Here is a 23,047-nt window from a genome sequence, read left to right as displayed (position 1 = left end):
CGGCCAAAACACCCCCACCCACAATGGTGGAGAAGATCCAAAGGAGAGATTGCAAACTGAGATGCTGCTTCGGGCCAGGTCAGGAAGGAAAAGAAGTGAGGGCCACAGCGACCTAAGATCCAGGAAGTAACTGCCACGAGAAAATTCATGCACGGAGTTAACAGACCTTCAGATTATTTTAGACTAGCTAGAAATCTGGATTTTTCGTGGGAAATAGTGCTGTTTTTAAATGGGGCTATTAATTTTCATATGAAGCACCTGGATTAAAACAAAACAAAACACCATGATGACCAAACAAAGCACACTGGCAAGCTAACATGAGCCCATGTGCTGCCAGGTTATGCTGAGTTCAAAGCTAGAAAAATGTCCCAGGACGTCAGAATGACCCTAGGCTGGTTTTTAATGGTGCTGCATGTTGGGATGGTGACGCCTACAGGGGGCGCTCAAGACCATGTTCTTTCTAGCTGACCTCTGGCCATGGAGAGTTGGGTTCTAGCTCAACACTGGACCGCAGAGATGCTATTAATATTTTTTGACACTGCTCATTTTAAATGGGACAGGTGTAATAGATCCAGCCTGGGGTTCTGGGTACCCCTAAGACCTGCTCACGTGTTGGGCTCCAGCAGTGGAGGAGACACAGGCCCGGGAGTCAGGACCCCCGGGTTCAACTCCACGCTGGCATGAGACTCTTTTCCACTAGAAAGTAAATTCCCTGAGCGTCAGGACTTTGTCTCGTTCACCGCTAGAACAGTGACCGGCATGAGCTCAGCACTTGGGAAACATTTGTTGAATGACTGGCTGACTGAGTGAATGATCTGGGGACATCACTTAAACCGTGGGCCTCAGTCTTCCCACCAATAAAATGGGAATTAACAGCGGCTGCCCTACGCAAAGGGCAGCCAGCATGAGATAATGGACTCCTGAAAGCCCCTGGGGAAAAAAAGATTAAAAGGGCTGAGACACTATGAGAAACACGTGGGATTATCTCCGCCCTTGGCTGGCGGGACGGACTACTTCCTGCAGTCCGTGTCATGCCTCTCTCCCACCTTCCCTTTCTTTCTGGTTGCATCAAACCAGCCTAGAAAAAAGGCCCCAAATGATCACTCAGATTTTCATTTCCACTTTGCACAGGGGGAGGGGGAGGGGTGCTACCTTGCATTGTCCCGGCCGTGTGACTTCAAGAAATTCATATCTCGGTATCGGGAGAGGAATGCCACCAGCTGGTCATTCGTCCTGTGGAAACAAACGGAGAAGAAAGTCAGGGTTCTCCACGGAGACGTTGAGTCTTGCTTCCCTTCTGTGTCACAGAAAGCAGGTTTCATTCTTTGTGCTGTTCTGCTTGGATCACCCTCCCCGATCACCAGCACAGGGGCTGACACGGCATCCTCTTTATGTGTCACCGTCACTGAGCCAGCCCACCATACTACATTGAAATAGGCTGTGCATGTCTCTCGTAGACCCTCCACTACACTGGGAACTGTCTGACGACAAGCAAAGCTTCTTACTTGTGTTAGAATCTCCAGCGCCCAGCACTGGGGCTTGGCAAACAGTAAGTCATCAGCGTGCAGCCCAGTACCAAATACACAGGAACCTCAGGGCCTTTGCACTTGCTGTGCCTGGGATATTTTTGCCCTGGGTCTTTCCACTGCTGGCTTGCTCTTGTCATCCAGGTTTCCTTTCATATGTCACCTCTTCAGAGAGGTCTCTTTGGGCCACTCAACCTAAAGTAGCACCTGCCTCCTCTTGCCTCTTCATGGTGATCACATAACTCCTGTTTACTTCCGTATTTTATCACCATCTGAAAGCACTGAACTTGCCTACGGAATGTAAGCTCCATGAGGACAGAACTTGGTCAGATCTGTTCCTCACTGGTGCACAGTAGGAGCTACATTAATGTCTGCCGAACGAACAAATGAATAAATCAAAGTGAGCTGAGTTTGAACTGACTCCTTCAAATGGACTGGGAGTGATGACTACATCAATGAATGAATGAATGCCAAGTCCCCAGTAACCACTGGGCTACCGCTTGAGAGAGATTTAAAAAATATGAAGTGCAATACAAATGAATGACATCGTTCCCAGCATTGTTATCCCAAATTTATCGCCATCAATCTCGGCACTAGCAGTGTAGTCACAGCTAATCAGCTTGTGCATACAGCTGTGACAGTATTTTAAAAGGCAGTCACACGGGTCTCCATCTGCCAGAAACGCAGTCGCCTCTTCCACTGAATAAACCCAAACAGGTAAATGGTGCTGATGTGACAGCTCCTTCATCACCAGGCTCCTCTGCTCAGGGACTTTTACTTAGAAGGAAAGGGTTAAGCACTGTTTCCAGTTGGGAAAAACGGTGATGGCAGTGGAAAGGAAAAATGTCTCTGGGAATAGAAGGGAGGCTAGATTTTTGACAGGCAGGATGGTGCCTTAGAAAGCAATACTTGGGCTCTAGAAGCAGAAAGCTCCATGACTGAGCCAGCTGTGTGTCCAAGGGATGAGTCATTTAACCTCTCTGAATGGTGGCCTTCTCTGAACTCACCTGGGCTGAGAATGAAACATGCCCAGCACACAGTAGGCCCACTGGGCATATAGACTGATTGGAGAACTGCATGGGTTTAAAGGGCACATAGTAGGTGCACGATCAATGCACAATGCTCTGTTCTTTCTGCCTCCCCGCTATCTGGTCCAGGCTGCCCCCACCCTGCACCCCTCCTCCATTTCCCTGTGACTCTGCAGTCTCGCCACTCCAAGCCCCTGTGCTCTTATTGGATGGCTCGTGTTGACCAACTCATGCTTCCAGCGGAGGGGGCACACGGCAGTTAAGAGATGCTGCAGTGAAAATGAGCATTGCTGATGTCCCAGCCCATTACTGAAATAAACACGGATTCAAAACGAGCCGTGCTAGCGGTGGCAGGCGCCAGAAAATCCCAGCGAGCCTGCAGCGAGGTAGATCCGGCGCACACACCCAGGAGGCTGAGCCCTGCTGATGTGCACAGGGGTGAACCCCAGGGATGTCCACTAAAGGGTAACCCCATGTGTCTGTGCCGTGTTGCACCTCCTGCGTGGACAAACAAACGCCACTGAGCGTGCCCGGGCAGAGCCCACCGATCGTCGGCTCGAGGTGGCTGTAGCTTGCGGGGAGGGGCCTCTGTGAGCCGCTGGGAGAGACGGAAACTCAATCAGCCTATAAAAAAAATTAAAGCAATGTCTCTTTCCCAGCCATAAAGAGGCCTGTTCCATCTCCGCGTCTTAACAGCTCTTATTTACCAAGCCCCTCGCCGCTTTCTGCGACAGTTCATTATTGTGTCCCGATGAATAAGGGACAAGTTAACCTCTGAATGGGTCCCTGGCAGTAGGAATAATAAATAGAGCCTCTCAGGCGGCCTCAGGGGGAGGATTGAAGGGGCCGGGCTGGGGCTCCGGGGCCCCCTCTCGCGCAGCCTCGGGCCTCCCAGGGTCAGCGGCTGCGGCTCCATTTGGCCACCCCAGAAAGCGCCTTTCAGGGCTGTGAGCTGGGACCATTTTCACATTTACCGCTTCACCGCGTCCCCATCTGACGGGGATGAATAGGCATTTAGCAAATTTACTTAGCGATGCTTCCACATGAAATCGTCTCAAAAGATGACATCTTGGGGGAGGGAGGGTGGACGGGGAGGGGCCTGAGGTTTCCAGGCCCGGAGCTCGTGGGTAAAGCCGCCTTTCAAAGCGAAGCGCTGTCTGTGCGCTTGGCCAGGGATCTTGCTAGATTGTCTGGATGGGTGGGGGGAGGGGACCCCTGCCTGCCCCCTCTTCCTGGGGGCCCTGGGGCTCTCGCTCTTCTTCGCTCAGAGTAAAATGCCTGCTCTGAATGCTAAAGCCTGTCTCCCCGCCCTTCTCCAATGGGAGACAGAATTCGGCTGGGGACCAAGTTTTCCCATTGTTGCTTTCAGATGCCTGTCGATAATTGCCTACATAATATTTAGTTCTCTCCAGATAATTTACAGCTTGCGATCTGTTGACATTTTACCCCATTCCGGTTTCTCTCTCCCTCTCTCTCTCTCTCTCTCCCTCCCACCCCCAATCACACACATTTCTCACTCTCCCTTTTTGGAGGAGTCATTTGCCAAATGGCTCTCGTAGTTCATCACTTGTGTCTGTCTCGCCATCAATTTCCTTCTACCTTTTGCTGCAATGATTAGAAATCATGCCTCTCAGTCTATGCGGTTCCTCTCTTTCCTCACGGTAACCGGGGCCCACTGCTGCCACTGTTGAAGCCATTGGGAAATCTTTGCTGACATATGCAAGTAACAAATGAATAAATAAATGGTAAAATAAACTTATTGGGAACCACAAGGGAATCTCGGTTGAAATGAATAAACAAATAATAAAAGAAGCTCCCAACTGCCACCATTTATTGAATGTGCACCATGCCCTAGGCCCTGGGGCAGACTTTTGCCACATTTTATTGCATTTGATATTCACAAAGACGCCATAAAAATGCGAGTTTCATTCCCATTGTACAGATGGGTACCTGAGACTCAGAGAAACTGCCTATTTAGGAAACAAGGATTTAAGTCTGATTCCAAATGTCACAGCTCGTGTTGTCCACTACTAGACTGCTTCTATAAACGACAGCAAATGAATGAGTGAATTCCATCCCAGCTGCGGGAGAAAAAATACGGACGCTCTAATGTCTCCCTCCTCCCAGCCTGGTCCTCAGCTCACTGCTATTGGAAACGCCGAATCTCAGGCCCCACCCAAGACTCACTGAGTTAAAATTTGCCTTTAAACAAGGTCCCCAGGTGATGCCTGTGCCCTTTAAAGTTTAGGAAGCACTGCTCTAAGTCACGTACTAGTGTCTTTCCATCTTTATCTGCTCCCCATGGTTTCTTCCAGAAATTCCAGACTCTGAGCAAGTTACTTTCATCTCCATAAGCCTTCGGTATTGAGAGTATTAAATAAAAATAAGGCACATAAAACCCGTGCCATAGCACTAGGCATACAGTAAGCCCTTGATAAATGTCAGTTATTCAATAGTATTATTATTGCCATCTTGAACATCGGAAGCTTAAGACATGTTGACTTGGGGAAAACCATATGAAGACCCAACCTGATTTGAACTTGGAAGGCCTTCTGCCCATAAGACCTACGGAGTGTTCCGCAGAGCACGGTTTGGGAGATGTCTCACAAAAGGGACTTCTCCAAGGTCCCTTCCCAGCTGGTGTCAGAGTTAGGAACTGGCTTCCAGAGGGCCACAGACACCACTGTGTGTGACTTATATATGTAATAGCTCTGGCGATGAAGGTACAGAGAGCGGGCACAGTTCTCAGGCTCCCAGGAGCCAGGCTGTATGCAGAAGTAACTCCAGACCCACAGAGTCCCAGCCAAGCGAGGCCTGTCTGCTGGTGGCATGTGACAAGGGGTGGGGGACTGCTCAGCTTCCACTAGGAAGGAGCCCAACACAGAGCCAACTGCTCTTCTCTGGGCCCCTGCTACCCACCCAGCACGCTTACACCCCAGGACCCCTTGCCAGCGTAGGATGCTGAGAGCCACCCTGCCAGAGGTGCTCATCCAACGGTGATGCCAAAGTTTTATACACATGACTTTGTGAGTGTCAGGATTCAGGATTTCAAACCCCTGATGCTACCAGACATGTGCAGACCCCAGAAGGCACCGGATCTAGTCCTTCTGGACTGCAAGCGACCAGCCACTGTGGAGCAGACATGCACAGCAGGGGTGGGGCGTGGGGGGCTGTGGAATCGGGCAAGCTGAGGATGGTGAAGGCCTCCAATCTGAGCTCAGAACAGACTATGCCAGCGTGTCCCCAGCTTCTTCATCTAGTGTATCCACCCATCATCTTACAGTGTTTCACATGGATGTTTAACTTACATACCCCTTAGCTTCATCCTAAGCAACGATATTCATGATATGTGATGTACTATTCTTTTTTCAATGTTTTTATTGTGGTAAAATACATACGACATAAAATTTACCATCTTAACCGTTTTTAAGTGCACAGTTCAGTGGCATCAAGTTCATCCACACTGTTGTGCAACCATCCTGCCGTCCATCTCCAGAACTCTTTTCATCTTGCAAAACTGAAATTCTACACCCACTACACACTAACTCTCCTGTCCTTTCTTTCCCAGCCCCTGGCAACCACCATTCCACGTTCTGTCTCTATGATTTTGACTACTCCAGGCACTCCATGTAACTGGTATCACACAGTGCTTGTCTTTTTGTGATTAGCTTATTTAGCTAGCACAATGTCTTCAAGGTTCATCCATGTTGTAGCGTATGTCAGAATTTCCTTCCTTTTCAAGGCTCAGTAATATTCCATTCTGATGTACCACTTTCATGGTTTTTTTTTTTTTTCCTCTTACAGGTGAAAAACGATAATGACCACTTGTCTGTACATCTCCTAAATTAACTTGGCTACCAGGGCACACAGAGAAGGGTCAACTGGCCTGGTTTTCCCCGGGCTGAGGGCATTCCTAGGACACAGGACATTTAGTTTTATAATTGGACAGTCCTGAGCAAATGAAGACAAGCTGGTGATCCCAGGCACACCTGAGGCATGTGCAACCCTGGAGAAGCTGCACACTCCGCAGGAGTAGAAAGTGCATCCTTCTAGGACGAGCTCAACTGTACAGAAAAACACCATGGTGTCGGGGGGCCAACTGTAACCCTTTCCTATTCTTTAAAAATCATTATTATGAAAGCTTAGATCACAGCAAGATAAAGATTTAAATATGAGCAACAGCAACAACATCATCTAACACTTGAGTGCCTAGTACATGGTGTCAGCCATTACTGCAACCACTTTGTATCTATTAACCCACTTAGTCCTATGGCAACCCTATGAGGTAGACGCTGTTATCTTTATATGCATTTTCTTGTTACATAAATGGGAACATATATATATGTGTGTGTGTATATATACACACACATACACACATGGATATTTTTGAGGGGAGCTGGGTGCAGTGGCTCATGCCTGTAGTCCCAGCTACTTGGGAGGCTGAGGCAGGAGGATTGCACGAGCCCAGGAGTTGGAGGCTGCAGTGAGCTATGATTGTACCACTGCCCTCACGCCCGGGCAACAAATCAAGACCCTGTCTCCAAAAAAAATAAAAATTAAAATAAATAAAAAAATAAAAGATACATATACACACACGGCTTTTTATGTCATGATCTATATCCTGCTCTGCTGACTAATCAGTATATACAGGCAGCCTTCACTCTTCTAGAGGCTGCACAGAATTCTAAGGGATGGGCACAGCCGATCCCCCGTGGGCATTTCGGGTGGCTCCATTTTCTCCCTCTCACAGGCACTGCTGCCGTGAATATCCTTGCATATTTACCTGTCCGCATACGAGTATGACAGATTTCTGCAGTGTCACATTCCTAGATGTGGAACTGTTCACTCACATGGCATTTTACAGTCTCTCTTTGCTTTCAGAAAGACACTACATGCAATGAGGCTTCCCTGCAAGGCGAGAGCGTGGCTGGGACTCACACCAGAGCACAGAGGCCAAGCTGAGGGGCTGGCAGGGGCGTGGGGAGGGAGAAGGAAACTGCAGAGGTGATGGAGGAGGGGCCATCCCGCAGAGGCTGGCGGGCCCCTGGCAGTCAGGGTGGGCTTCTCGGGTAGGCTGGCTGGGCCTAAGCAGTGGTCTTTTGGCTTCCCTGTAGTACCAACCACCAGCGGGACCCCGGAGCGCCAGAGGAGCTTCACACAGAGGAGGAAACGACCTTGTGTCAAGCAGCAGGTGGGAGTGGGAAAGAACTGGCCCCTTCTGTGCCTGGGGCAGCTGTTGCAGCTATTCTGTTTGCCAACAGCAGGAGGATTTTCCATCCGGACAACGGGGCAGCACCTCGGACAGTACCCAGGAACCAGCTACAGCCACGGGAAGAGCGGGCATTGGGTCTAATGCCACTCTGTTCCTCCAGGATCCGGCACATAGTAGGTGCTCAACAAATATTCACTGCTGTGCTTAACATGTGCCCAAGGGGAGCAGCGGCAGGCAGGGCTCATCTCTGCAGCTGCTGTGCCAGCACAGTGCCTGCCCCATGGGGAGGGTTCGGTCTGTGCTTGCTTGAAGGACAACAAGCTCTTTGAAGCCAGGGAGCACCATCCCTCACTTCTGTATCCAGGCCTCTGCCCATGCTGTTCCCTCTGCCAGCAATGCTCTTCCCTATGTCTTTGCCCAGTGAACTACGGGACATTTGGGGCAACGAACCCCAGTGTTGGGGTGCTCATGAGAAAATACTTAATAACAACAATTACAGAAGACTTTCCCTTCGCTGCTAACCAAGTGTTAGGCATTCATCCTCCCTTAACCCCACAATAACCCTGCCAAGCAGGCACTCACATTCACCTGTGAATGAACTAGGACTGGAAGAGCGTTAATGGCTTGTCCAATGTCTCGTGAGTGGTGGAGTGGAGATGCGAACCCCAGCACCCCAGGGCCAGAGCCTGAGCTTATTTCAATCCTGCCTTTTCATGGTCAATAAGCTTCAGGAACGTGGTCTGTTTCTTTAGAAATAGAGACAGGAAACAAACAGGAAACCGCAGCCACCTTCTGAGGCCGCCTCCTTCCTTTCGAGGAGACTGTTGTTGAGCACAAGTTGCACAATAGGAGCTGATGGGGTCACAACTCTGCCCAGGGTGTGTGGCTTTCTCCTGTGCTTGTCTACACTCTGAGCTGCAGCACGAGCCTAACTCCCACTGCTCCCATCTCACGGATGGATTCAGACCCGTCTTTCCTCGTGGCTTACTGGGCGGGGGTACTGGAGACATGGCTGCTGCTCTCTCCCTGATGATCCAGGTGGACCTTACTGACGTCTTCCTGCCTTCTAGAAAATTCAGGCGAGTCCAGGATTGCAGAATGACAGAAGAGGCAAGAGCAAAAGAACTGGAAATAAGACAAATCCCCAATTCAAAGGTAGTCAAAGCCCACAGAGGGACTCGTTTTTGCTAAGATACAGGGTGAAATGTACAGAAAATACCAGATACCATATGTCTTTCTGGACCCCACAGGCACAATCCCAGCTCCCACGGGCACCTGAGGACAGGTGGGCTGGATACAAGGATGCCCCCATCTCCAGGCTACTCTCTCATTCTTCCTGCAGGAAGCAGCTGCACGGTCTTCCCCAAAGCACACGTCTGACCACGTCACCTCTTCCACTTACTACCTTCAATGGCTCTCCACCATCTGCAGGACAATGTCCTCGATCCTTAGCAAGGCAGGCAAGGTTGTTCACGACCTGGCACTGCCTACTTAATCTTCAGAATCACCTGGCATTTGCTAGGTGTCCTGTGCTCTTCTAAGACTTCGCAAGCAGGTGTTTGCAGTAATTTCTAGCTGATCTTTGCCACTTTCTTGCTCAGTTTGACTTTTAAGCAAGTTCCTCAAGCTCACTGAGCCTTAGTTTTCTAATCTGTCAAATGGGAGTAACAATGGTCTCTGAGTTGCCTGTGTGTTGTGGGTCTGGCATCCCCAGTGCCTGGCCCATAGCAGGTGTGTAGCGCCCGGAGGCCATGTTTGCTCTGCTGGGAAGTATGACTTCCACCTCCTTGACAGGTCAGGCCCTGGGCTAAACACCTGGAACAGCAGCGGATAAGACGCTTGTGGCCGCTGTCCTCAAGTAGCACACAGCACCGTGGGGGAAGGAGACAAGTATGTAAGTCCTGTGATGTTCAGTGAGACAACAGCTGAACTGAAGTGCAGGGATCCTGGAGAGGCATGCACAAAGCACTCTGGGGACAACAGGGGACAGTGCCTCCTTCTACAAAGGCAGGCAGCACCTGCAGAGCCACCTGGATGATAAAACCCCATCGCTTTTAATTGGATTTACCTTTTCGTTACTGACACAAACGATGCAGCAGTCACGCACGCTCGTTGCATTTGAAGGACTGGCAAGCCATGTCTCAAAGCCTCAATGCTTTCACAGAACATTTGTAAGAAACACATTTTTCATTTTAAACATACATAAGCCATTCTAAGAGGCAGTTTATCTGACGTTCCATCAATGAGAACTCTTAACATGTCAGCCCTTCCTCCAGATGGCTGTAATCGAAAGGTAACTGACAAGAATCAGCGCCCAGAGGCCATGTAGGATCTTAGAACGCCACTGGAATCATGAATGAACAGCTCAATTGCCATCCAGCCTAGGATGTATGTGTGTGTGTGTGTGTGTGCATGCACACGTGTGTGTATGTGAAGTCTATTTAATTGTATTTTAATTCTCTGAAATCTGGTTGTCCTCATATGCCACGCGACATCTCAAATGTGCAGAACATTTGGTTAACCAAATTCTGCATTCCCATATGACAATTGATTACAGCCAGTTATTTGATTTGGTCTTTGGGGGACCGGGGGAGGTCCACTTTGGAGGACATTAAAAGATTAAATCTTAAAAGTCAATGTGATTTAAGCGGGAAAGCCAAAACTTGGCTACAATGAAAGCTGTTTTCAGAGAGGTGTTTGCAGTAGTTTCTCTCTCACCTTTGCCACTTTCTTGCTGTTTGATTTTGAGCAAGTTCCTCAAGCTTGCTGAGCCTTAGTTTTCTAATCTGTCAAATGGGAGTAACAGTGGTCTCTGAGCTGCCTGTGTGTTGTGGGTCTGGCACACACAGTGCCCAGCTCATAGTAGGTGCTCAGTAACCGGAGAGCCATGAAAAGAAGTTCATATACTCTCTGCTAGGATTGCAGAAGGACAGGCATGTCCACCCCTTGCTGATCCTCTGCACTAAGCTGTGACATCTCAAATCTTACGTACCTGTGTTTTAGCACAAATATAAGTTATATATGTTCAAGTCCCTTGACTGTAAGCTATGATGGAACGTACCAGGTTCCACCAGCCTCGTGCCTGTTTCTCTCTGTGGCCCTGTGCCCATTTCAGAGTGGCCCAGAGAAGCTGCCCAGCACTTGTGTTCTGCGTTCCAGAATGAGGGCTTTTGTCCATACCATCCGCTATGCCACAAACACCCTTCCTACCTCTTGCCTGTACAAATCCTGCTTGTCTTTGCAAACACGGTGCAGTGTCGGTTCCACTGGGAAGGGCTGGAGTATAAAGGACCAAAACTAAACTGTATGGATAAGCTCAACTTTCTCTCTGTGTTCATGGCTGGGAACAGACATCTTTTTCACTATTCATACTTCACTGGATTTGTTCAAATAATGGCCATGACCTACAGCAATCACTTATCCATTTCAGTTTCACCACACAGGTGTTCCTAATGCACTGACAGTAACGTACTGGAATTTGGAGTGGTTAAAATAACGTGGACCTGAGATCAGAGAGACGTGGGTTCAAGTCCCAGCTCCACCATTTACTGACTGTGTGGTCTTGGGCAGGTTATTTCAGCTACGCGATGCTCAATTTCTTCATTTATAAAATTGGGGATGATAATGACACCTACGTCATTGAGTTGCTTGAAGATTTAATGAAATGAGAGGGAATTATGTGTTGTCTGCAACCGAAAAAATCTTAGCTGACACAGAAACTGGTTCCAGAAGAGGGACAATGAATGTCAGGCAGGTGAACACAAGAGAGCTCTACTACAGGTTGCGGAACTGGCCCACAGAACGCTAGAATGTCAGTGATGATTTTTGTTGTTGCTGTTGTTAGTATCTACTTGTCCAAGACTAGAGTCTGTCCTGTGCTAGGAGCAGGATACAGCAAGCATCTCCAACTCCCAGAATTTTGGAGGCCGGTCAGTTCGGAGTTTAGTCCTGGGTTGAGATTGAGCTCGGAAGCCAGCGTTCTCTGTCACCGATCACCTCATCCTCCTTGGGCAGCCCGCCAGGTTCATTAGCCTGTCTGTACTAGATCAAGGTCAAAATACTCTGCAACACAGACAGAGCATCACACGCACCTGCCTGGAAAAGCAAACACTGCGGCCGCTGCAACGGAGACAGATTCCGGACGATCAGCGTGTTCTTTTCCCAAGGTTGTTTGTTTATCTCAGAGGGTTGATGAGAAATTTAAAAAGATTTTTTAAAAAGATTGTTTAAACAGAGGACACAGGCCTTAAGGTAGTAATCTGACTTCCTGGGGGCAGAAAGCTTCAGAAAAGCATGGAAAGAGATGTCATCATACAGATCAGTAGTTTTCACGTGGGTCTGGAGGAGCCCCAGGTTATGCCCAGTGGCTGGGGCCTCGGGACAGCTCCACTGTCCCACAGAGAGGTTGGGCAACTTGCCCGGGGTCACGTGGTCAGTAAATTGGACAGCTGGAACTTGAACTCAGACGTTGCTGACTCCCTACACGCACACTTCTAAGCCCCTTGCTACACTGTCGTAATGGCCTGAGCTCTGGATGACTTCTGCCAGAGAGCGGAACAAGGGTTTGTGGGTCCAGCTCCAGCTCCGGCTTACAGTGTCTCTCCAGGAAACTCAGGGGCACGGAGCCTAAGAACACCGTGTGCTGCAGAAAGGCCCAACACCAAGAGAAAATAACAGCAATGAAACAACAGGGGGCATTTAGCCCGCTGGAAAGTAATTACCTGAGCTATAATGTACATATCCACTAGCAGGAAATATTAGCTATCACACTTCCCCTCCTCCGGCAGCCTGGAACAGTTCTCTACTTCTTAAATTCTTTTCCTTCCTTTTTCCCACTGCCAAGCAATTCATTAGAAACTGAAGCAATCTCTGGCTGGGCGCGGTGGCTCACACCTGTAATCCTAGCACTCTGGGAGGCCCAGGCGGAAGGATGGCTTGAGCTCAGGAGTTCTACACCAGCCTGAGCAAGAGCGAGGCCCGTCTCTATAAAAAAATAGAAAAATTAGCCAGGCGTGGTGGCAAACACCTGTGGTCCCAGCTACTCAGGAGGCTGAGGTAGGAGGATTGCTTGAGCCCAGGAGCATGAGGTTGCAGTGAGCTATGATGATGCCACTGCACTCTACCCAGGGTGACAGAGTGCGACTCTGTCTCAAAAAAAAAAAAAAAGAAAAAAGAAACTGAAGCAATCTCATCATCATGGCACTTTCCAATAGAAAACTTTTCAAAGGCTGCCAGTTGCTTTGAGGATAAGCCTGGGTCCCTTAACATGACTCCCAGGGTCCCACACCATCTGGCCCCACCCATGTCTCCAGCCTTGTTCTGTTGGCTCCCCATGCTCTGTCCATGTTTTCATTTGCTGCCTGAGCCGTGTTCCCTCCCACCTGCCTCAGGGCCTTTGCATATGCAGCCCCCTCTGCCTGGAACACTCCCCCCTCCCCGCTCATCTTTTCACCCAGTTATTTCCTCCTCTTCTTTCAATTCTCAGCTCAAAGGTACTTCTCTAGGGAAGCTTTCCCTGAAGCCCTAGAGGAGAAGGGTTATATGCATGTCAGTTTCCTGCTTTATATGCACGTAAAATTCCCTTCCTAACAATGTCATAGAAATACAACTATTTAATGGCCTAATCTGTATATTCTTCATGGGCAGAGATGTTAATGATGCTACTGGGTGGCTATAACCCCAGATTCTAGCAAACATCTGGCACATAGTAGGTTTCTGATAAGCTTGTGTTGACTGACTTGACTGTATAAATGAATGAATCAATCAACAGTGAGGCCCTAAAGCTAACATTTCACTAAAATGCATTTCATGGTCATCACCTTGGCTAGAAAGTTCTCTCTCTTCCCAGACTGACATTTGCAACCGGTGGCAGACTCCTGAGACAAATGACTCAGGAGAGGGCAGGGGAGGGGAGCCGAGACACATCTAGGCAGAAAGATGGCAGGGAACCAGACGCACAAGATCAACCGGATTTATGGGAAGTACAACAGAAACACGTGTCTGGTCACTCTGGGAAATCTTGGAGAATTAGCTGCCATTAAGGCATCAGTCAGCAACTTGCCTGGTCAACCAAGGAAAGATAAACGAGTCCTGTTCTTTTGAGGGGAGCAGAAAAGTGGGGTAACGGCTGAAATCAATGAGTCTCGGGATTCAACATCATTAACCTTTTTGATTCAGATTGAGGAGGGTGGTGCGGGGTGAATTACAGAGCTAATGAGGACCAGGTACTTCTGCTGGGATTACGCAGGGAAGGCTGGCTGGTAGGAAAACACAGTATGCTCTGGCTGACACGCACTCCAGGGGGCTGGATAGACCAACAGACTGACTGTGAGCAAACTGCCTGTCTCCTCTTGGCTGGCCCTGGCCGGGCAACACTGACGGGTGAGCTGGATTTCACGTGCTGCTTGCCAGTTCAAGTTCAGGACTGGCACGCCATGCAGCCTGGGGGAAACGAAGTAAAAGGAGCCTGTTGTTTTGTGTTGGGTTCAGCTACCCACGGCTGGGTGGGAATTCAGGTCAAGTTCCCAGGGAGGTGGACCAGAAGGCCCTGGGAATCTACCACTCCTCCTCTATCCAGGGTCCTGAAATCTGAAGCACTTGGGTTGACAGACTCATCTAAAGGCTGGCGTGGAAGATGGGTGGGTGGATTGGGTAACTACATTTGCAAGGGCTAAGAGCTATGCATTCTGGGCAAGGCCATTGTCTGAAAGGTGAGAGATCTGGCAGCAGGCTCAAGTGCGAACTATGGCCTGCCACCTGTTTTAATAAATACAATTTTATCGGAACACAATCATGCACATTCATTTGTGTGCTGTCTATGGCTGCTTTAGTGCTACCATGGCAGTTTCATTATCACGAGAGACCATGTGTCCTGTAAAACCTAAAATATGTACTCTCTGATCTTTTATAAAAATGTTTGCTGTTCCCATCTAATAGAATGTTTCTGTCTTTTGGGTCATTCACACATCTTCCTCACAACTTTCTGGCATATCCATGTTATCAAAGTGTCTTCCGGGCCCACCCTACCCTCCTCCCATGCCTGAGGTTCCCTTGTGCACATTCTACCTGGTGAATCACCCATCCCCTTACCTATTTTTCCTTATACGTATTAATAGAGACAAATGGTGACATTTTTGACAAACCACCTGCGTATCACTTTAAATTATCCTGCACACCGCAAGTGGTCCACGGGTCATACGTGGGAAGCCCTGGCTTGCTGGTAAGGACAAGGGCGGGTTTAAGTCTAGGCTCCACCTCTCGGTAGCTGAGCATGTCCTCATGCCTCTTCTCTCGTAAATGGGGACGAGGAAGGTGCCATCTCACCAGATGGCTGGAAGATTAAATGAGACCACGGGAGAAGGACTTAGCACCCTGCACACGCCCCGGGGGCGGGGGGGGGGCGGGGATATCTCCTGGTAGCTCAATGCATGACAAAGCAGTACCCTCAGTGCCACTGCCACTGCTGTCAATGAAGCCTGTCCGGGACATTGCCCAGCTGCTGAATGGTTTCATGGCATCCTGGCAAAGCAATTTGGATTAATGGGATTATTTAGCTGTAGGTGTCCAGAGAATGCATTGTTTAAAGTAACTTGTTAGAAACTTCCCCAGGGTGGCAAACTTTTAAACAAAGATTGACTCTGTAATCAAAAATTGCTTGGCCTTAAACCAGATTCCAGCATCCCAAAGAGCACTATTATATTGAGAAAAAGGTGGCAATGTTTGCGCCCCTGGCTTGGTTTGCCAAGTAATGTTGACGGATAAAGACAATTAAATTGCATCAAGGAGAATCCATCTCTGGAGGAGAAAGGACACAGGAGACAGGCGGTAGTTCTGAGGGGCACAATTGCCACTCTTTCTCGCCAAGGGAACCAGAGTGGGATTCCATTTTGCCCTCCACCATGGGAAACATGGCCGGCAGTGCCCCATGGCCTCGTCCTTCCCATCCACTTTTGGATCAACCAATCTTATCTGCAGTGGGCCACGACCAGAATCTGGGTTCCAGACACCCAATCTGTCCTGGGAGGGCCTGTGTCACTCAAGCTGGTCGGGAGTGGGAGGGGGCTGCGGTGAGTCTGACGGACGGGGGGAACTTTGCTGTCTGCTTTGGCTTCTGTTCCATGACTGGTCCCCAGGCTGCTGACCCATCCAGATGTCCAAGCCACTTTCTGACACTGCCTAGGGCCACCAGGGTGGTTGGAGACAGACCCCTTGAGCCGGGGGATGGGGACAGGACTGGTGAGGTTGGGAATTGGAAGGAAGTTTACCACTTGAACTCTAGGAAGGTTGCGGCTGCACTGGTTCAGGGGTAAGAGGAGAAACAGACTTGAGAGGGACGCTTTGTTCCTCCCCATTGTGGTAGAGAAGGCTGGAAAACACCAGGGGTCTCTTCACACAGCCTTGCAGCACGGAGGGGAGGTGGCGGCCAGGGAGGAGGGTGTGGTTCACAGATAGACAAAGGTGGCTCAGCTCAAGGCAACCGCCTTCTGGACTCTCATCATGATCGGATTCCCTCAGGGGCATGTGCCCCCCACCCCACCGGCATTTCCGTATTAGGACCTATTTTATAGAGATATAAAATACAAGAGGAAGAGGATGAGGAAAGTGACCACCAAAAGGGCCAGACCATGTTTTTGTCTGGGATTAGTAACTGTACAGGATTGTTAGTTATCATCGTCATCATCATCATCATCATCACCATAAGAGAACCATATCCTTGTTAAGAAAAAAAAGTGCCCAACTCTGGATTAAGCCGTCTGTCCCCGCATCTCCCACGTTCATCACAAACCTACGAGGAAAGTGCTAGGGGAGGGGGCCCCTGCTTGCTGCCCACAGCCCCCCTCCTCTGCCCGTCTCGCTCCTAGGGAGGAGGAACCGAGGGTGGGATTATTTAGTCTGGGAGAGGTAGCTTGAGACACGGCTGTGAGTGGGCTGGATAAGTGCACTGTGAAAGCCCCACCTAAATCCTGCAACTTCTTGTGTTTCTTGCCTCTGCCTGGGATGTGCCTAAGCCCCTGGGGCCAAGCCCAGCCACACTAGCCAGTCCGTGCGACTGGTGGGTACAGTGAGCCCAGGCCTCCCCGGAGGACTCAGCCATCTCGCTCCTCTCTGTGACATCGGCATGGCTGAGCACGCTGCTTCCCAATGTTTGGATGGCGAGAGGGCGAAGAGGTCACACAAGGTGCCAGGCCCGAGCCGCCATGCTCTGACCCAGCTGTCATCAGAGAGGTAGAAATAAAGCAGTGCATGGAGTCCCACCTGGCTTTCGTTCGTAACGGTTAACAATATCATCCCCTCCCAAAGGAAAAAAGCCTGAGACTCCAAAGGTTGGGTTTACTTGTCTTGATGGCATACAGCTGGCAGGGGACAATGACAGGGAGCTTGGTCAGCTCAGGCTGCCACAACAAGATACCATAGACTGGGTGGCTTCGAAAACAGGAATTTATTTTCCTGGGAAGTCTAAGGGGCCAATCTGATTCCTGGTGAGCGCTCTCTTCCTGGCATGCAGACAGCCCCCTTCCAGCTCTGTCCTCACATGGCAGAGAGAGCGAGCGAGCGAGCTCTCTGGTGTCTTTTCTCATAAGGACATTAATTCTATAGGATCAGGGCTTTACTCTTACGACCTCCTCATACGTCCTATCTGCAAATACAGGGGTTAGGACTTCAACATATTAATTTGGGGGACACCCATTCAGTCCACAGCAACAGGATTCAAATCCAGGCCAGGCTGACACCACTTGACCTCTTCTCATGGACTGAGTTGATGGTGCAGAAAGTGCCAGCATTGTTTTGGTTTTGCTTTGGAACAATCAGGCCTATTTGGGGGGACGGCAGCCATTCCTTTCTAATTATGTTTGCATTAGGCTAATATGTAAATGAATGAGACTTCCGTCGGGCAGCATCAGTTAGGCAGTCAGGGGAGAGGTCTAGAGAGTCTGAGGTCCAGAGAGAACAGGACTACAAAGGAATTTGAAGGCTGGGCTGTCCTAGCTAATGCAGGACTGCTGGTTCCTAGGTCTATGCTTTGAGCACACAATCGGCAAAGCCCCGACCTTCCATCAGCCAGAGAGGGAAAGAGACCGTCTGGAGATGGGACAACTCTGGCTGTGGAGGTCACATGGCGGGGTCTGCTCTCTTGGGCGATTGACTTTTCCTTCTTGGGGTCAACTGCTCATGCAAGATGCTGCACAAAGTATGCTAGAACTTGGGGGTCAGTTGAGCCTGCCTTCAAATCCCAGGCTGGCCACAGTGCCCTTCTCACGGTCACCTCGTGGGGATGTTATAGGGACTAAAGCAGAAAGTGGTGGTAGTTTCGCAGCGAGCTGAACATTAGGCGACTCTGGATTTCAGGTTCTGACACACCCTGTTTGTCTCTTGCTTATTGTGTAACTCCTGACCCCTGAATTTTCATCCAGATAAATAAAATAAGGATTTGGATGGGAGAGGAATGAGCGGGAGAGCTTCACTCCCGAACTATCCAGGGGGTACAATGTGACCTGTTGGTAAAAAACTCAGGTCGTTTTTTTTTTTCCCCCTGCAGTGATGAAAGAAGCCTAAGTCTGAATCCTGGCTCTAAATCTCTACCAGTTGGGAGACTCTGGGTAAATTCCTTAACTTCTCTCAACCTCAGTTATTTCATCTGTAAAATGGGATGCAGTGATAGTACCCACCTTCTGGGGTTGCTGTGAAGGCGACATTAGATAATGCACGGAAATCACTTGGCCCAGGATCCCACGTTACAGTAAGTCCTCAAGAAATACCGGCCAGTATCACCAGCTCCTGGAGTATGGCGTGTAGAGTACACAAATCCACAGAGTTTCCACCTCTACCCCTAACGACTGGACCTAACCCTGTTCCTTGGGCCCTGTACTCACCCAAATCTTTGCCATCATCAATAAAAAAGGGGTAGGAACACCCCTCGCTTATCCCATTTGACCTTTTAAGACATGCTGTTCCTCCAGATTGCCCTTGAAAATAATCTTCACCTGTGGTTAGTTGTGAGCATCCCGTAGGGAAGAACAACAGACTCTACAGCCTCTACAACATAGATCATCCGCACTGTGGACGACCCCAGGCTCACGTCCAAATTCCCAGGGTGCACTTGGATGCACTTGAAGCATCCCAGCGTGCACACCATCCCTACTCTTGGCCACTGGTGGAAAAGCCACATAAAAGAAGGCTTGGCTTTGCCAAGAAGCAAAAATGCTCAATGCACTGGGCAGGAAGATGCCAGGACTGGAAATGTCCCATTCACAGACACACAGAGAGAGATGCTGCCAAGAGGAAGGAGAACTGAGAGACCTGGGAGGGAGGAATTTGGAAGAAAATACCTTGCAAAATTCAACGGACAGTCAGTCTGGGATCTGGGGAACCAGTCAAATTGGCAGAGGACGGAGACTGCATTTGTTTCTGAACTGTCGAGCATCTATTCTCTCTTTTGTTAAGAGCAGCATAATTCTCTCTACAGAAAATATTTCTACCCCGTGTCCCAAATGTAAGGTTTGTGAGGGCAGAGTATTTGTTTAAATTTAAATTAAAATCAAATTCAATTTAAAATTTAGTTCCTCAGTCCCACAAGGCATGTTTGAAGCTCTGAATGGCCACATGGGGCTAGTGGCAACCACACTGGATGGCACGGTTATGGAATATTTCTGTCACCCCAGAAAGTTCCACTGGGCAGCACTAGTCCAGAACGGCAGTCCCCAAACCCCAGGCTTTGGACCGGTACTGGTCAGTGGCCTGTTAGGAACCAGGCTGCACAGCAGGAGGTGAGAAGCGGTGAGGGAGCACAGCTTCATCTGTATTTACAGCCGCTCCCCACCTCTTACATCACTGCATAAGCCCTACCTCCTGCCAGATCAGTGGTGACATTAGACTCTCATAGGAGCGTGAACCCTACTATAAACTGCGCAGGCAAGGGATGTAGGTTGTCTACTCCTTATGAGAATCTAATGCCTGATGATCTGAGGTGGAGCTGAGGTGGTGATGCTGGTGCTGGGGAGCGGCTGCAAATACAGATTATCATCGGCAGAGAGGTTTGACTGCACAATAAACGTAATGTGCTTGAATCATCCTGAGACCATCCCCTTTGCCCCCTGGTCCGTGGAAGAATTATCTTCCACAAAATCAGTCCCTGGTGCCAAAAAAGTTAGGGACCACTGGTTTAGAGTATTGCCTAACATCTACTAGGATCTCAATAAGCACTTGTTTAATAAATGAAAGAATGAATGACCAAAGTTCTCTACTCTCTGATGGCCGAAGAATGGACACATGACTCAAGATAGAACCATCAAATTCTTCTTCTCTAGGATTTTTAATCTTTCTTTCAGTAGTGAAAGAGTGGGAAAATGAACAAACAAAACAGCAAGCAAACAATATGGCTGGAATACATTAATATTTAAGGCAAATGGCAGCATCCATTGGGTGAAGCAGTCATGGCAATTCCTGCCTTTTCCTCTGCGACATTTGACACTGATTTTGTGACCTCCCCCACATGCCTCTGGGAATGTCCTTAGCCAGGATGGTGTCCTAAGCCAACAGGACCACTCTTGGCTTTCTGAGGGACCTTGGCACTTCTCAACTGAGTCTCCTGAGAATCCGAGAACTGCGGCCTCATTCTGTTCGTCCAGCACATGCTCTGGGTCAGCCCTCGAGAAAGCCTAAAGAGCTGTCCATCCTCAAACACAGCTCAGGGGACCCAGAACAGCTGGCAAGAGGGAAGCAAACTGCATTTCTGCAAAAGCAAGCGCTTTTGTGCTCCGTCAGCCTGAAAAATAACAGGGCTGAGGATATGTTTATTTTGTTACAAGATGCAAACAAAACTGTTAACACCATAATTACTGGCATGTTTTTCCAGGCGCCTTGTGAACAACAGCCTGAACAGATACACCCTTTCAGGCTTGCAAATTATCTAGGTGCAGCTTTGGTTGGACGGTTTCATCCCAGCAACTTTGGGGTCTCAGAAAACAAGGTATCTTTGAACATCTAAAGAACAACAGTGGTTTACATGCTGAGAAAGTGGCCCGCAGGGGAGACAGTCACACCCCAAAGATCGGCACCGAGGCTAACATTTTCTGAAACGGCATGTACCTTGCTAATTATTTCTGTAATTGCATGATAAATGTCTCTCTCTCTCTGGACTGGTGGTTTTCAACCCTCACTTTATAGAATCACCTGGAGAGGGGCTTTAAAAAACAGAGATTCTTGCCACCCACAAGGAGTTTATATTCAGCTGGTCTGGGGTGGGGTCCTGAATTTCCGAGAATCACGCAGAACCCTCTTTAACCTCATTGAGAAGCACATCATGATGCCAAGCTCCCTGTAGCGGGGACCGTCTGTCCTGCTTCCTGCTGTACCCCCCGGGGCCCAGCGCCTGGTAGGTGCTCAGGAAATGGCCTTGAGAAGCTCTAGCCCATTTGCAGGGTCTGGCTCAGCCTGTGTTCTCTTTGGGGATTCTGAAGGCCCAGGCAGAGGCCATCCCGACAGCCCGGGTGTGAGGAGATGCGGGTCTGCCCCAGGCCGGGGTGTGGTGGTCACAGGTGAGAATGCACCATAAGAGCGATGTCAGGGTTAGAATGAGAACATGCAGCGTCTGGATGAAGCAGCGAGGGAGGGGAGGGACAGGGCACACGGGTTTCCAGCTGCTGGTGACCAGCTAGATGGTCCTTTGCAGAGAAATGGGGAGTGAGAGGGGGGACGGATGTGGGTTGGGAAGAAGTTTTAGAAGAATCATTTGAGAGCTCCTGCGGGGAGACAACTCTCTGCAGCTAACCTCGTGGTTCCACCAGGAGGCAAACCGGTTATCCAAAGCTTCCGAGGGTTTTAGGGCCCTTTGTTTCAAGAGCTTATGCCTTTATTTATTTATTTTTATTTTTATTTTTTGAGACAGAGTCTCATTCTGTGGCCCAGGCTAGAGTGCCGTGGTGTCAGCCTAGCTCACAGCAACCTCAAACTCCTGGGCTTAAGCGATCCTCCTGCCTCAGCCTCCCGAGTAGCTGGGACTACAGGCATGCGCCACCATGCCCGGCTCATTTTTTTCTATATATTTTTAGTTGTCCAAATCATTTCTATTTTTAGTATAGACGGGGCCTCACTCTTGCTCAGGCTGGTCTCGAACTCCTGAGCTCAAACAATCCACCCGCCTCGGCCTCCCAGAGTGCTAGGATTACAGGCGTGAGGCACCACACCTGGCCCAAGACCTTATGCCTTTAAAAATAACAAGAAATACCTCGTACCCATTACGATGGTTACTATTAAAAAAAAAATGGCCAGACACGGTGTTTCACACCTGTAACCCCAGCACTCTGGGAAGCCGAGGCAGGAGGATTGCTTGAGCTCAGGAGTTTGAGACCAGCCTGGGCAACATAGTGAGACCCCGTCTCTATATAAAAATTAAAAAAAAATACACAAAACAACAGAGAATAACAAGTACTGGTGAGGATGTGGCGAAATTAGAACCTCTGCACACAGTTGGTGGGAATGTAAAATGGTACAGGCACTATGGAAAGCTGCGTGGTGGCTCCTCAAAAGCTTTGGAATAGAATTACCATCTGATTCAGCAACTCCACTTCTGGGTATATATGCCAAAGTACTGAAAGCAGGGTCTTGAAGATCTACGTACACCCATGCTCATGGCAGCATTATTCATGATAGCCAAGAGGTAGAAGGAACCCAAGCGTCCACTGATGGGTGAATGGATAAACGGAATGTGGAACATCCATGCAATGTGATATTACTCAGCATGAAAAGCGAAGGAAAGTCTGATAAATGCCACAATGTGGACGAACCTTGAGGACATCATGGTAAATGAAATCAGCCAGTCACAAACAGACAAATACTATCAGGACTCTACTTATATGAAGTCCCTAGAGTTGTCACATTCACAGAGACGGACAGTACAATGGCGGTTGCCAGGGGTTGGGGGAGGGGGGAGGAGGGAGGGGAGCTGTTGATTGATGGGTGTGTATCTCAGTTCTACAAGATGAAGTGGTCCAGAGGAGGATGGCGGTGATGGCTGCACAGCCACGTGGATGTGCTTAATGCCACTGAACTGTACACTTAAAAACGGTTAAGAGGGTCATTTTATATTGTGTGCATTTCACTACAATTTGAAAAATAAAGAACAAGAGATAGGAGTCTCTACCCACATTCTCTGTCACTTTCACTCCACCCACATTCTTCCCCTGGTCCGCAGGCTGCGCCCCTCTGGGCTTGCCGTCGCTCTCTCCTGACCCGGTCTCCCAAGACCCTTGCTTTAGGCCGCTGGGGTTCTCGGTTCTCTGCCG

The 23,047-nt window shown here is 49.2% G+C and overlaps 1 protein-coding gene across 1 annotated transcript in view; it reads right to left on the bottom strand.

The window, feature by feature from the left end:
* The window catches only part of XYLT1 (xylosyltransferase 1), a 284,392-nt gene that overhangs the window by 42,075 nt on the left and 219,270 nt on the right, over positions 1-23,047 (bottom strand). Inside the window, exon 6 of the mRNA XM_045542679.1 lies at positions 1,153-1,233. Within this exon, the coding sequence (XP_045398635.1) occupies positions 1,153-1,233 (81 nt within the window). The remainder of the gene's footprint in view (positions 1-1,152; positions 1,234-23,047) is intronic.

Source organism: Lemur catta, chromosome 2, assembly GCF_020740605.2.
Source record: "Lemur catta isolate mLemCat1 chromosome 2, mLemCat1.pri, whole genome shotgun sequence".
NCBI lineage: Eukaryota > Metazoa > Chordata > Mammalia > Primates > Lemuridae > Lemur > Lemur catta.
Note: the sequence above shows the minus strand (reverse complement) of the source record. Positions and strands in the feature narration are given on the sequence as shown.